This window comes from Lynx canadensis, chromosome D1, assembly GCF_007474595.2.
Source record: "Lynx canadensis isolate LIC74 chromosome D1, mLynCan4.pri.v2, whole genome shotgun sequence".
NCBI classification, from domain to species: domain Eukaryota; kingdom Metazoa; phylum Chordata; class Mammalia; order Carnivora; family Felidae; genus Lynx; species Lynx canadensis.
Genome location: NC_044312.2, coordinates 67263904 through 67278635, shown reverse-complemented (window position 1 = coordinate 67278635; position 14732 = coordinate 67263904). Strand labels below are relative to the sequence as shown.

The following is a 14732-nucleotide window of genomic DNA, read 5'->3' as shown; positions in this document are numbered from 1 at the left end:
TATGCTGTGCTATCTGTCTTCCTCATTTGTGTGTTTTCTGAGTCAGCATTAGCTAAATTTTCCAGAAAGCAATCCACAAAGTACAGCCTGGGCATTTAAGGGACGTCACTCATTTCCCCCAGTGACCTTGACAAGTCAGAAGCTTGAAAGCAGGGAAATCCGGATGTCTCAGTTATGAAATGAAGCAGTGGGGCTCCAATGTATTTCCAGAAGACTCCATCTAGACTGGTGATTGCCTGCTTCTATTACTACCAGTGACCACCCAGGGTGCTTCTCTGGCTCATAAGGGATTTGCATAATGGCCAAGTGCTTCAGCCTGATGTTGCTTCTTGCCTCCATCTGGACCACAAAGCTCCTGGTCCATGGCTCTCTCCGTGTAGAAGGTAGGTTTCTTACCAGATTTCCAACCTGAGGCAAAGCAAGATCTTGCAAACTGTCCTAAGCCTACCAAATTCTTAACTATGGATTGCTGGGAGTAGGGGACCCTCAATATCCACAGATCTAGTTCATAGTGTTGCTCTGCCAGAAATGTTTTTACCATATTGTTGACTTCACCAGACTGATTCACATTTACCTTTATGTTATTTTGACTTTTATTTTTGGTTATCGAATCTTTTTAATGAGAATATTTTGAAACAAAATATTGAGGAGAGATCATTTGTTTTTAAAAGTATTTCATTGAAGAAATAAACCATGATTGTAATGAATTTTAAGCAAGCACTAAAAGCTGGGAAAAATGGCCAACTTTCACTAAATATTGACCTGTTTTATATTTTTGGAAGTGTCAATATAATTATTTTAATTTCAATTTTGCTGTATTACAATTGAATGCATATGTTTTTAATATGAAATAAATAGCAAATTAACTGAAAAAGTGTGAAAATATAGGTTTGAAAATTAGTCATTATCTCCCTACCAAAAAGGAATGGCTTTAAGGGATTTCCAGGCTTTTGAGATGCCTAAGTGGTAACCTCACTCTGCAATGTAGGCAAAAAAATTGTAACCACAAATCACTTATTATAGCTCCAGGCAAATGAAAATTTGAGCACTTTAAAAAGAAAGTTGTGTGTTCCTATGCTGGAATAGGCTCTGTGATATAAAGTATGTAGGAATCAGATATCCTGAGTTGATTCATATATTGTTATATTTATTATGAGAGCCTAGAGTAATATTTTTTTTTCAAAATTCCAGAATTGTTATTCTCAAATAAGTTTGGTCCTCTTTGAAATTCCCCTGGGAGACTTTTCCTCACAATGCTGCCATGACTCAAATATTTTGGAAATTGTTCTTTAACAATAATTCCATTGCACTCTGGACTATCTTTAATGATGGCAAAAATTTCCTAAGGAAATTAAATTATATATATCATATTTTATATTATATATAACTTTTATGTACGTAATATATGAAATTTCATTTAATCTTCTCAAGAAGGGGCACCTAGGTGGCTCAGTTGGTTAAGCGTCTGACTTTTGATTTTGGCTCAGGTCATGATCTTACGTTTTTTGAGATCTTCATGGACAGTAGGGAACTTGCTTGGGATTCTCTCTCTCTCTCCCTCTCTCTCTCTCTCCCTCTCTCTCTCTCTCTCTGCCCCTCCCCACTCTTGTGCTCTCACTTTCTCTCTCAAAATTAAAAAATCAACTTAAAAAAAATCTTCTCAAGTAGACATTTTATAGATGAAACAGCAGGCTCAAATGAAGCCAAGTGACTTCCTACTGCCGTATAGATGGTAAAAAAAAGCTTGGGTTTGAATTCAACTCTATCTGATCCAAACATACAGTATTTCTACTATGCCTGCTGTTTCCTAAAAATTCTTAAGGAAGAGGTTAGTGGAGTAGCCCTTGGATTCCAACTCCCTACTTTTGTCTTTAAAAAAACTAGGAAAGCATAAAAACGACTAATATTTGTTGACTATCTCTTATGGACCCAGTCCTTGCTAGGCACAAGTTATCTAACTTAATTCTGACAAAAATTTTGTGAAGAAGATAGAACCAACCATTTTCATCTTACAAATGAGAACAATAACTTGCCAGAGTCCCAGAGCCTATTAATAACAGGTGAATAATCAAAGCTAGGTCCATTGTCCAGAATAGGTCCTTCATTACTCTAAATAATAACTTTTAAGGTAAAAATGAGTTATGATGGAAGAGTAGCAATACCACTTTATAGCGTAATTAATAAACCTTCTCTGCAGGTATTCCTAAAGAAACAGCCATGAGATTTGAACAATAGCAAGCTCATGGGCTAAGCCAAATTCCAGGACAAATGGTGTGTTTGGAGAGTTTAGCTCTAATTGTAGAGTGTGTGTGTGTGTGTGTTCATTTTCTCCTCCATAACACAGTGGGAAGCAAAATAGTGGGGTTTTAGAGTTTGTGGGGTTTGTGCACTCAATCTGTCCTATATCCATGCTTATATCCTTGGGTTTGGGAAAGTTACTTAATCTCCCTGAGCCTCAACTTTCTATTAAAGGAGACAGGGTTTGGCACAGAGTAGCATAAACAGATGATAGATGTTAGAATTAGTATTAGTATTTTTTAAAGTTTATTTATTTATTTTGAAAGAGAGAGAGCAGGGGAGGGGCAGAGAGAGAGGAAGAGAAAGAGAATCCCAAGCAGGCTCCACACTGTCAGTGCCATCCAGGTATCCCTAGTATTAGTATTAATATCCGTATTGCTATAGGTATTAGTATTAGTACATATAGCCATAAGAGGCTGTTTTGTCATTAACACTCATTTTGGGGTGTTGACTCTCTGTTTTCTCATCGTGAGGGCAACGTCTGGAAGCAAATAAGGCCATCCACAAATATTGTGTATCATATACATATTACCTCTTCTAGCTTCTTGCTCCAGAGCATAGCAAGGCCACATGGAGGACTTAGAAATGCTCCTTCTATGTTTTCAAGAAACTTATTTTAAATACCAACCTAGAAAGTGATCAAAGCATTTGACTGGGTATCCAACACACAGATCTGTGTACAAGCAACCTCTTGGAAGATTGCAATGCCCTCTTATGGATTTTTGTGGACAAAGCCCAATAGGAATAATGCACCTGAATGCAATACAATTTTGCAATTTTATACAGGTCTATAAATCCCAGATCCAAGAAAGTGATCTAAAGAACTTTTGGATTCATGAATTTTTGAGTAAAATATATTCACAACATATCTATTCAACTGCCTCACCTTCCCTTGAGAGATCAGTCATTAGAGAACTAAAACCAAAAAGCTTTGAAGATAACATAATGATGTTACTTATGATTTACTGAGCACCTACTTTGTGACAGGCACTATGCTAAGCATTTTTATTTGAATTAATTCATTCAACTGTCACTACCCTATACAATAGATACTGTTACTCTCTCAATTTTATGAATAAGGAAACTGAGGCTCAAAAAGATTAAATAACTAGCCTAAGATCTCAGAGCTAGCAAGTGACATAGGCCAGACTCCAAAACTCAACTTTATTTAGTTTCTCTGTCATGCCAGGTTTACTGCCTGATTTCTTTAGGAACTTCTGAGTAAGCCTGCCCCCCAATGGTCAGAGAACACCTGGGACTGAGAAAGCTCACATTGTGTTATACCAAGTGCAACATTTTTCAGCCCATCTCAGAAATACTGGTGTTCCCAAGCCATATTGGTTTGGTGTATTGTTAGCTGTTCTATTAACCAGAGCCCTGAATTCTATCTTTCTCAAAATCTCAGACCTTTCATTTTATAGACTCTAAAAAGGTTCGCAGCAACTGTATCACCTAGACTCAACCCAAGGAACTGGTGGCGAAAGTCTCTATGTAAAGAACAAGTCTCTATGTAAAAAACCCCTTAATGTAGTGGTGTAGGATAGACTCAAATATGATGAGAGGTACAGCTGGGACCAGAGCAAAGACCCACCCTAACCCAGCAGGATTTCCTTGTGGGAAATGTCTGGCCTGTTATAGCTAACCGTCAATCCCAGCCACAAGGACCCCACTGCTCTAACAAGACAATAATACTTTGCTAGGAAGAATAGCTTACAGGCTGGGAACAAGGACAGCGGCAAATTGAGGACCTCTGTGATTCCTTTGCAGAACTTTCCATCTCAGCACCATGCAGAATTGTAGGGGTCACCCTTGTGAACAAAAAGACAACCCAGCAGCTGAATTTCACAGAAGCCCAGGAGGCCTGTAGGCTGATGGGACTAACTTTGGCCAGCAAAGACCAGATTGAAGCAGCGTGGAGGTCTGGCTTTGAGACTTGCAGGTGAGAAACAACTGTATTCACAATACTGCTGTACCTCTTCCAGCTCTGTGTTCTTGTTCAGCAGTAGAGATAAATGTTTCCATTCAACTCATGTGTATTCTGTTATAGCTATGGATGGGTTGCAGATAAGTTTCTGGTCATCCCTCGGATTCTCCCGAACCCCAAGTGTGGGAAGAATGGGATGGGTGTCCTGGTTTGGAGAAATTCACTCAGCAAAAAGTTCTTGGCCTACTGTTACAACTCATCTGGTGAGTCATATCTGTAGCCTCTCCATGTTTTCTCTAGCTCTATGACCTCTCTGAGTAGCCCTGAGTAGCAGCAGAAGGAATCTTGGTGATGGTCATTTAATACTCCCAATACTGCCTCTATGTAGGACCAGGCCAGAGTTGGTCATGTGCCCCTCAGAGGAAAAAGTTAGGGAAAATATGACTAAATGGCAACATAGGAAGAGGGCAACCCAGGAGGTTCCATTACCCACATTCCTCCATCTTATAAGATAAATAAGAAGAAGGTAAGGAAATATTCACTATAGACAAAGCAATGTATTGAGTTATCATACTGAACCTTGACAATTTCTTTATAAGGTATACTTTGTTACTCCCATTTTGCAGAGGAGAAAATTTAACCCAAAGGACATAAGTATATTTGTCTAAGTTCTCACTTACAACAAAGATTTTAACACAGGTCTAACTCTGAAAGCATGCTCTTTACCTTACCCTACATTCTTTTAAAGTAGAGGAAATTCAGATGCTACACTTTTTCTTTTTTTTTAAGTAGGCTTCACACCCACCATGGATCCCAGTGCAGGGCTTGAACTCATGACCCCGAGATCAAGACCTGAGCTGGATCAAGAGTCAAATGCTTAACTAACTGAGTCACCCAGGGGCCTCACTACACTTGACATTTTTAAGAATAAGATCATTTTATGAAGGAAGGAGTTGAAGTTAGGAAATAGAATTGGTTTGCTCATTCATAGCAGCACTCTCAACAATAGCCAAATTATGGAAAGAGCCTAAATGTCCATCAACTGATGAATGGATAAAGAAATTGTGGTATATATACACAATGGAATACTACGTGGCAATGAGAAAAAAATGAAATATGGCCTTTTGTAGCAACGTGGATGGAACTGGAGAGTGTAATGCTAAGTGAAATAAGCCATACAGAGAAAGACAGATACCATATGGTTTCACTCTTATGTGGATCCTGAGAAACTTAACAGGAACCCATGGGGGAGGGGAAGGAAAAAAAAAAAAAAAAAAAAGAGGTTAGAGTGGGAGAGAGCCAAAGCATAAGAGACTGTTAAAAACTGAGAACAAACTGAGGGTTGATGGGGGGTGGGAGGGAGGGGAGGGTGGGCGATGGGTATTGAGGAGGGCACCTTTTGGGATGAGCACTGGGTGTTGTATGGAAACCAATTTGTCAATAAATTTCATATAAAAAATAAAACTAATAAATAAAATAAATAAAAAAAAAAAAAAGAATTGGTTTGCTCATGGTCACACAGTCATCCTATTAACTTTGCTTGGAGACCACATCCACCTATCCCAAGTGCTCTACCTAAGGAACTTCCCAGAAAGTTTTTCTTTCACTAAATACTTATTCTCTGCTGATTTATTACACTTCACACATACTCATAAATCTGACCTTCTAAAGATCATATACAAGGGCAGATTCCAAAGTCATTCTCTAAGATCCAAGAGATAAGTGTGCACCAGCAACATTATGTTGCCCAAAGGCAACATAGGATCCAAGCAGTTCTCTGAATCAGGAGGCTTTGACCTAGAAAGAGCCCTGAAAGACGCTTTGTCCTCTTCCCTCATTTCATGGATGAAATGATAGCTCAGAATGAAGGTTTGGCTTGTTCTGTTGGTGGCAGAGTCAAAAGTGGAATAAAGCTTTTTTTGTTTGTTTCACCATCCTCCTTCTCTCTTCTGCCTCTTATGCCTACCGCTTTTGGTTGGGGAATTGGTGGTTCACAAACCTGTTTATCTCATAGCCAGCCCATGCCTGTCAAGTGACCTAGCCTTTCAACTTCCTGGCCTTCCTCCCAGCTGTCAGTGTGATGATATGATACCCAGCCCTCTGGACTTCACAAAATGGAGTCAGAGGAAGAGGACTTGGATTTGTGTATTTCCTCATGGTTTCATTTAACTCATACTTCCAACCCCTATATTTCCTGTATGCTTAAAGTTAGATCTAAAGGCTTGATTAGACTCTTGTTCAACATTTTGAGAATAATATTTCATAGATGATATTGTGCACTTTAAATCACATCCCAACTTAATGTCAGTATGTCCCACTATTAATATGCTAACTTTGGTCATTTGAATAATATGGTGACTGCCAGACCTCTCTAAAGGAACTCATAAAGATATGCTTTTCCCCTTGCAATGAGTAAGTAACCCATAATGTGATATTTTGGCACCATGCATATATTCTGACCCCAACTATCTAGTACCTAGAGTTTAAGCAGCCATTGGTTATTCTTACTGGAATCAGTTATTATATGTGGGTAATTCCTTGCTTTCTGACATAATAGCATGTCCCACACTCACGTTGTACTTTCTCTGCCCCTGATATGGAACCAGCCATTTATTTCTCCAAGAAGCCATGTTCTTTTTAATGGAGAATGTTAATTTGAAACCAAGATCTGGATGCAAGTAGTTTTCATTACTACTGGAGTATTCACTGCTTCTTCAGTATTTTTAGTGGATAGCTCTATACATATATAGCTCTCGCTCTCTCTCTCTCTCTCTCTCTCTCTATATATATATATAATATATATATGCAGAGCTATCCACTAAAATACAGACTTATATCTAAACATTATGAATTTGGGGGCACCTGGGTGGCTCAGTCAGTTAAGTATCTGACTTCAGCTCAGGTCATGATCTGGTGGTTCATGAGTTAGAGCCCTGAGTCAGGCTCTGTGCTGACAGCCCAGAGCCTGGAGCCTGCTTCCAATTCTGTGTCTCCCTTTCTCTCTGCCCTTCCCCCACTCATGCTCTGTCTCTCTTTGTCTCTCAAAAATGAATAAATTTTAAAAATTTTTAATAAAAAATAAAAATTATGAATTTGTATTGATATTTCCAGCTCAAATATAACAGGTCAAGCTTTTTCTTAGTTTACTTTGTTTTACACTTATATTTTTCTCTTACGCAGAAAATCACAGTTCCCAATAAATAATATTACTATACTTTCTCATCCTATGATAGTTTCAAAATTATAAAACCAACATTATTAGGAATAATGAGCCCATTGAGCAAAATTTGAGATTTCTTTGCATTTCTTTTAGTCCCCAGAATATAGCCCTCTAAGGGTGTACTGTCAATGAAGTATGTGCAAAAGGGACTTGAAAAATTCACAACTCTGTGTAGTTATACTATCAGTTTGAAATAAATTAGGTTCATCTGCTTTTGTTTGCCATCTTTGTGAGGATCAGAGATAATCTAACTTTTATCCAAATGCTAATCCTAAGCATATGCCATTTGTTTTTATAACTTTCTTTTTTATGGTTATCTTGTGAGGTCTATCAGAGTAACTTAAACCTGACCCTACACTTTATCCTAATTGTCTTTTTTATTGCTATCTTTGTGAGCTTTGGGGGACCAGATCTAGGTGCTTTGAATGCTCTGCATGCACCATCTGTTTCATGCTGTTCCCTCCACCACAATGCCCATCTTTCTATTTAGTTAACTGCTACTCTTTATTCAATTCTCGAGTGCCATCATCTTCAAGAAGCCTTCCCATACCCTTTACTCCTATCTTTCCTCTTGGACTCCAACTACACTCTGTGTTTAATATCAGTACACTTGGCACATTCTAAAGAAATCATATTCATAGTTTGAGGTATGTCGTCAACCCAGTAGGAATTATGGGACCAGACTGCTGTTGCTCCCTCACACTGTGGCCCTGTTGGCTATATTTAATGAACAGAGAGGCAAAGGAAAGTAATTGTTAGATAGATCCTGTCTATCATGCTCATACATTATGACAGGCCCTACACATTTATTATCTCATTAACCCTCAGTAAAATGACAGAAGGGTATCATTTCTATTTTCCAGGAGAAATAACTGATGTTTAGAGTATATTTTGCTATGATCCTAGTCAATAAGGGAAAGAGCCAGGATTTAAATCTTGAGCCACTACTCCCATGTAGCACCTTCCATGGTGATGACTACACATCAATAATATACCAGGCCCCGGTTGGGTTCTGGGCATCAATATTTTTAAAAACTCCCCAGATGATTCTAACCTATAGCCAGGGTTCAAAAAATCACTTTTCCCTAGGAGATCTCTAAAATATAACTTTTAGGATTCCAGATACTTCTGGATTCCCCTATTTCTTTGCAATTGCAATAATCTCCTTCCTTATTCCTGGATTGTACTCTTTCCCCATTGCATTTCATCCTCCACACACCTCCACTGATAATTATGTTACTCCTCTGCTCCATAGCCCTTGGTGACTTCCTATTTGAGAATATGATGTAAACTATGAAGCCTTTTACGCATTAAAGTGAGCATGTATGAGAACTCCTGTATATCAGTTAGGAGGTTTGTGGACCCAGTTGAAAATTCCATTTCCTACAAAATACATTCCAAATGCTTTAACAAGGCAATTACGAATCTCAATACTCTGGCTCTAGTCAATCTACCCAGTTTCATCTCCTGCTTGCAGTCTTTCATGCTACCAATCATATATACACTCTACTCTCCAGCCACCTTGCACTCCTTATCATTTTTCTGTAACTACATTTTCAAACTTCTGGATTCTTGGATCATGCTATTCCTATTGACTGGAATATTCTATTCCTTCCTGCATACTAGATGAGCTTCTGCTGTGTTCCAAACATACTGGCCTTTTATTCATCAAACATACTGAGTTCATTCAGCTTTGGGCTCTTGAACTTCCTGTTCTCTTTTCTTGGAATGATTTTGCCCTAGATTTTCAATGACTGGCTACTTTTTATCATTTAGGCCTCAGCTTAAGTATCACCTCACTTTCTCCTATCATCCTATTCAAAGTATCTTCTTGGGATGCCTGGTGGCTCAGTCGATTAAGCATCTGACTTCGGCTCAGGTCATCATCTCATGGTTTGTGAGTTCAATCCCCACGTCAGGATCTGTGCTGACAGCTCAGAGCCTAGAGCTTGCTTTGGATTCTGTGTCTCCTGCTCTCACTGCCCCTCCTCCTCCCCAGCTCATGCTCTCTCTCTCTCTCTCTCAAAAATAAACATTAAAAAAGATTTTTTTAATAGTTAAAAGCAAAGAGGGAGGGAGGCAAACCATAAAAGACTCTTAAATACAGAGAACAAACTGAGGGTTAATTGGGGGGGGAGCGGGGGGAGAGGGAAAAATGGGTGACGGGCATTGAGGAGGGCACTTGTTGGGATGAGCAATGGGTATTGTATGTAAGTGATGAATCACGGGAATCTGCCCCCAAAACCAAGAGCACACTGTACACACTGTATGTTAGCCAATTTGACAATAAATTATATTAAAATTTAAAATTTTTTTTTAATTCAAAGTATCTATCTCCCATCCCCCACCCCTACCAGTTTAATCCTTATTCTCTTTAATTTTCTTCTTAACATTTATCATACTCTGAAATTTCTGGCTTTTAAAAAAAATCTTATCCTTCCATTAGCATATAAGGCCCTTAAAAGTAAGGACTCTGTTTTCTTTGTATCATGACCTTAACACCTAGAACAGTGTTTTGCACAGAGTTGGAACTCAATAAATATTTGTTGAACAAACACATTAACCCTCCATACCTTGCTCAAATGCCATCTCCTCTGTGAATCTCTTTATCAAAATACTTCTGTACTGGAAACTGGAACTAGACCTAATTGTATCTGTATTTTCAGTTCCCAACATATAATGTGCTCATATGTTTTTTCCCTGATATTGAAATTTTTTCATTTTTTGAAGAAAAACTTAGCATGTGCTCAAGAATGAGAAATGTAACTAAAAGTTCAAGGCAGAGGTCAAGGATGATGTGTGTTTCAATAGAGATATTTTATAAGTATAATAAATAGTATAAAATTCTGACTGAATGTGTGTGTAGTCAAAATGTTTTATCAATACTATCAATGACCTTGATTGGTAATTTATGGTATTTTTCAAAAATGAATGAAATAACTTTTTCTTCCTAGCTAACATTCCAGCTGATGGTACCCACTGCCAGAAATAAGTAGGAATTTGAAATAGATGCAAACTCATATTATATCTATTATATTATACTATATATTATAATATGTCATATTATAATATATCATATGGCTCTGCCATTTACTAGGTATGTGACTTTGGGCAAGTTATTTAATTTCACTGAACTTCAGTTTCTCCCTATAAAATGAGAGTTTAATAAAATTGCTAAATAAAGTGTCATGATTGACTCAGAGTTAGCTGCTCAAAGATGTTGAGTTTCCTCTCCACCAGAGCCAACAGATAGGAAACAGATAAACCTATATCCAGCCCCTGCTCCCCTCCTTAAAATTTTTTTTATTTTGAAGAGCACAGAGAAAGCTGGTTTTAGATCTTTGTCCTGAAGTGGTGTCATCTGTATATATTCAGTCTCCCCAGCTACTCCTTCCATCCTGTCACTTTTCTTTCCTTTCTTTATTCATCAAATATTTATTGAGCATGTATTATGTGCTAGGCACAGGGAATGATAAGACAGGGGTCCTGCTTCCAAGGAGCTCAGTCTATGTAGAGCAGTGCAATGAGAACCTTGACAAGGGAAGTATAAGGAGGTACAAAAACATATGCCTCAGAACCCAATCTAGTCATCAAGTCTGCCTAATAAAGAGATGTTCAATCTGAGACTTGAAGAGTAAGTAATAGCTAAGTAAAGGGGACAAAGAGTCTTACAGGTGAAGAAAGCATCATGGTCAAGGCTTGGATATGAGAGAAAACACATCAAAGAAACTGAAGAAATCTGAGTAGGCAAGAGGAAGGAGAGACACACTGGTCAGATAAGGCTAGCCATGTCAGCAGGAGACAGATCACAAAGGGCCTTATGGGCCACTGAGTAGAGGCAGTCACTGAAGGATTCCAAGGAAGTGATATGATTAGATTTGCATTTTTCTAAGACCATTCTGGCTGCAGTATAAGGGGACTGGAAAGGAGTAACACTAGAGGCAGGAAGAACATTAGGAGGTGTTACAATACTTACTTGTTACTTTATTTTTCCCTCCCCCAACAGATACTCGGATTAACTCATGCTCTCCAGAAATTATCACCACCAAAGATCCCATATTCAACACTCATGAGGCAACATACACAACAGAAATGATCACCAGTGACAGTGCATACTCGGCTTCATCTACTGTTGCACCTTACTCTACTACACCTACTCTTGCTCCTACTTCTGCTTTGGCTTCCACTTCTCGACGGAAAAGAAAGTTGATTTGTGTAACAGAAGCTTTTGTGGAAACTAGCACCATATCTACAGAAACAGAATCTTACATTGAAAATAAAGCAGCATTCAAGAATGAAGTTGTTGGGTTTGGAGGTAAAAGCTTTCTGTGTTTGCAGTATATTTGTGTGTGTTTGTGTGTTTATGTATAACAGAAAATACATAAAAAACTAGGCTGTCTCCAGATTGGCCATACAAGTAAAACCTTAATGCAAACTCAACTTTCATAAAGTCATAGAACTTGAGGGCTCTAAAGAACCTTAATGATTAAACTAAAAATCATAGTATATGAGTATAAAATAGCTTCACTTTTAAAACTCAAAGACTTTAAAAATAAGACACTATTAATATATCAGAGTTTAATATATATATATATATATATGTATGCCTTTAAATGCCTATGATTAGAAAGTTTGTCTTCCTATTTAAAAGGAAGGGTTTACACCTAACTAGCTCCAAACCTATCATCCCGCAGCCACAGAGAGGAAATGGACTCCATGATATTGCAATTTATAGAATAGAGCTTGAGAGGCAAGGCCTGGGATTCTATAGGAAAAGAAGCAAAGAAGCAGATGTGGGCCCAACATTCTAAGTAGCCCCGTTGTGGTCACAGAGAAGGCTTTTCCCCTGCATTATCTGTTGTCTTCATGCGTGTAAAGAATCATTAGAAGAGCAGCACACAACACTGCGTAAGCAAAGGACCCACAGACGATGTCTCTGTTTCCTCCAGGTGTCCCCACGGCTCTGCTAGTGCTTGCGCTCCTCTTCTTTGCTGCTGCAGCTGGTCTCGCAGTTTGCTACATCAAAAGGTGGGGTTGTTGCACATTGTTAGTCTTGTAATGTTTGTCACATTCCTATCTTGTGTTTTTTCCAGGGTTGTTGTTAGCATTTCGTCAGTCAAAACAGAGACAGTAGACTTCTCACATCGTAAATTTTCTCCCTCTTCTCACCTCTCCTCCCTAACACCCAATCTTTCCTACTATTTCAGCACATGCATGTCACCCAGACTTTAGAAACAGGTCAATGGGTGTCCCTTTGAAAATCAAGAGATAAAAAGAAAAGACTGAAATCTAGGGGGGAAGTATATGCTTTATTTTGATTCGGAATTCTCTGTTGTTGGTGGGAGGGTTGTGAGGTCAGCCTTAAGTGTGGCCTGCAAATTTACTGTCTCATCTAAATGAATCCACTAAGGTAGGGATGCAATGTATTTGAGAATGCACATGTTAGCATCTGACATAAAGGTACCAGCATACTGTGCTAATACATGCCAACACAGACAAAGCGTTATCTATTGTCATATGTGTTACACAGAAGTGTCTCACTTTAATTTTATGTTTATGCCTATAGGTATGTGAAGACCTTCCCTTTTACAAACAAGAATCAGCAGAAGGAAATGATTGAAACCAAAGTAGTAAAGGAAGAGAAAGTTGATGATAGCAATCCTAATGGGGAATCAAAGAAAGCTGATAAAAATTCAGAAGAGCCCAAGAGTCTGCCCAAAACTACAGTGCGATGCCTGGAGGCTGAAGTTTAGAAGAGAAAGAAATGAGAGGACACACCTGAGGCTGATTTCTTTCCTGATTCATATCCTGGTCCTAGATGGGGAAACTTAAAGGGCCAAAGAACCAAACAAGAAAGTCCACCCTTGGTTCCTAAATGGAATCAACTCAGGGCTACTTTTGGATTACGGAGTTCACCAAACGGAATTCCCTTCTTACTGCAATCCTTTCTGGATCCTCCTACCTCCAAAGCTTCCCACAGCCTTTCTAGCCTGGCTATGTCCTAATAATATCTCTGTGGGAGAAAGGAGATTTACAAACCACAAGAACCTAAAACAGCTAATCAGAACGCATTTATAAAGAGGCTTCTCAGCTGGCTGACAAGAGGTGCGTTGAGAACCAAGAGATTGTTGAGACCAAGCTTTTCTCTATTGATTCCACAGGCCAGATCCTTTCTTCAGCTCTGAAAAAGTAACATGCATCACCTGGCATGCCCTTCTGAGCCAGGCAAGAACAAAAGAAGGAAGGAAAAGTTCAGCAACTGAAGGTCATGGACATTCCCATGACTTGAGACCTGATCTCTGTAAAGCCAAAATAAGTAGAGAAAAAGAATGAGGCCAAGGATGTTGCCAGCATATTGTCAGCAGGGACTATAAGTACAAAAAGGGTCAAAGTAGTCATCTCTGAATAATCTGAGTTGGAATCACTTTTTAGAACACACTTTCTTTTCTCTCTCTCTCTCTCTTGCTGCTGCCATTTTTTCTAGAAGTATATAATTTTATAAAGGAACCCCCCCCAATCTCTTACAAATTTTTATTTTTATCGGAGCTGTATCTGGGAAATTAGTACTGAAGAAACTTACTGTATTAAAAGGCAGTAGAATTTAACAAACATTTATTGATATCCTACTATATGTCAGGTGCTGGGTAAGGTATTATATTCTATAATAGAATATTATTTATCAAAAACAAACAATAAAATGTATGAAGCTAATTTTTTCAGTTTTGATATCCTTAGCTTATCTACTTGCAAAACTAATTTTTTGCTAAGACTAATCCATTCACTATTTTCTCTAATATGGCAGCCACTATAACCTTAATTTATTATTAACATACCTAAAAAGTACATTATTACCTCTATGCACCAAAGCACATTTTGAAAGCGTCATTAACAAATGTATTGCCAGTTCTTTTATCAGCAAGAAGGGCTCAAGAGGCGCAGAAATATTTGTGTCAAAAAAAATAATAAAAGCATTTAGAAAATTTTGTTGCTCCCTTATTTACATAGATGCGTTATAATTTTCATGGAAAACTGAAGTAATCTGTTTTTTGCAAAAGTAAGAGGGACAACTTTGGTTGTTGAAAAACAAATATTTGGGGCGCCTGGGTGGCGCAGTCGGTTAAGCGTCCGACTTCAGCCAGGTCACGATCTCGCGGTCCGGGAGTTCGAGCCCCGCGTCAGGCTCTGGGCTGATGGCTCAGAGCCTGGAGCCTGTTTCCGATTCTGTGTCTCCCTCTCTCTCTGCCCCTCCCCCGTTCATGCTCTGTCTCTCTCTGTCCCAAAAATAAATAA

At 38.5% G+C, this 14732-nt stretch overlaps 1 protein-coding gene across 1 annotated transcript; it reads left to right on the top strand.

Annotated features, from left to right (window-relative positions):
• On the top strand, positions 1 to 14422 carry LYVE1 (lymphatic vessel endothelial hyaluronan receptor 1). Its single transcript, XM_030333442.1, has 6 exons — positions 1 to 383; positions 4066 to 4237; positions 4346 to 4485; positions 11449 to 11757; positions 12392 to 12470; positions 13009 to 14422. The coding sequence occupies exons 1-6, from the start codon at positions 299 to 301 to the stop codon at positions 13193 to 13195; spliced, it is 972 nt and encodes a 323-aa protein (XP_030189302.1). The 5' UTR covers positions 1 to 298; the 3' UTR covers positions 13196 to 14422.
• Positions 14423 to 14732: the final 310 nt, after the last annotated feature.

What these genes read in the sequence shown, in the direction of transcription:
- LYVE1 (XM_030333442.1), top strand. Translation starts at nt 299, where the DNA reads ATGGCCAAGTGCTTCAGCCTGATGTTGCTTCTTGCCTCCATCTGGACC. An exon ending in TCTGGCTTTGAGACTTGCAG is followed by an intron (nt 4,238 to 4,345) that starts GTGAGAAACAAC and finishes ATTCTGTTATAG; the next exon opens with CTATGGATGGGTTGCAGATA. An exon ending in CTACTGTTACAACTCATCTG is followed by an intron (nt 4,486 to 11,448) that starts GTGAGTCATATC and finishes CTCCCCCAACAG; the next exon opens with ATACTCGGATTAACTCATGC.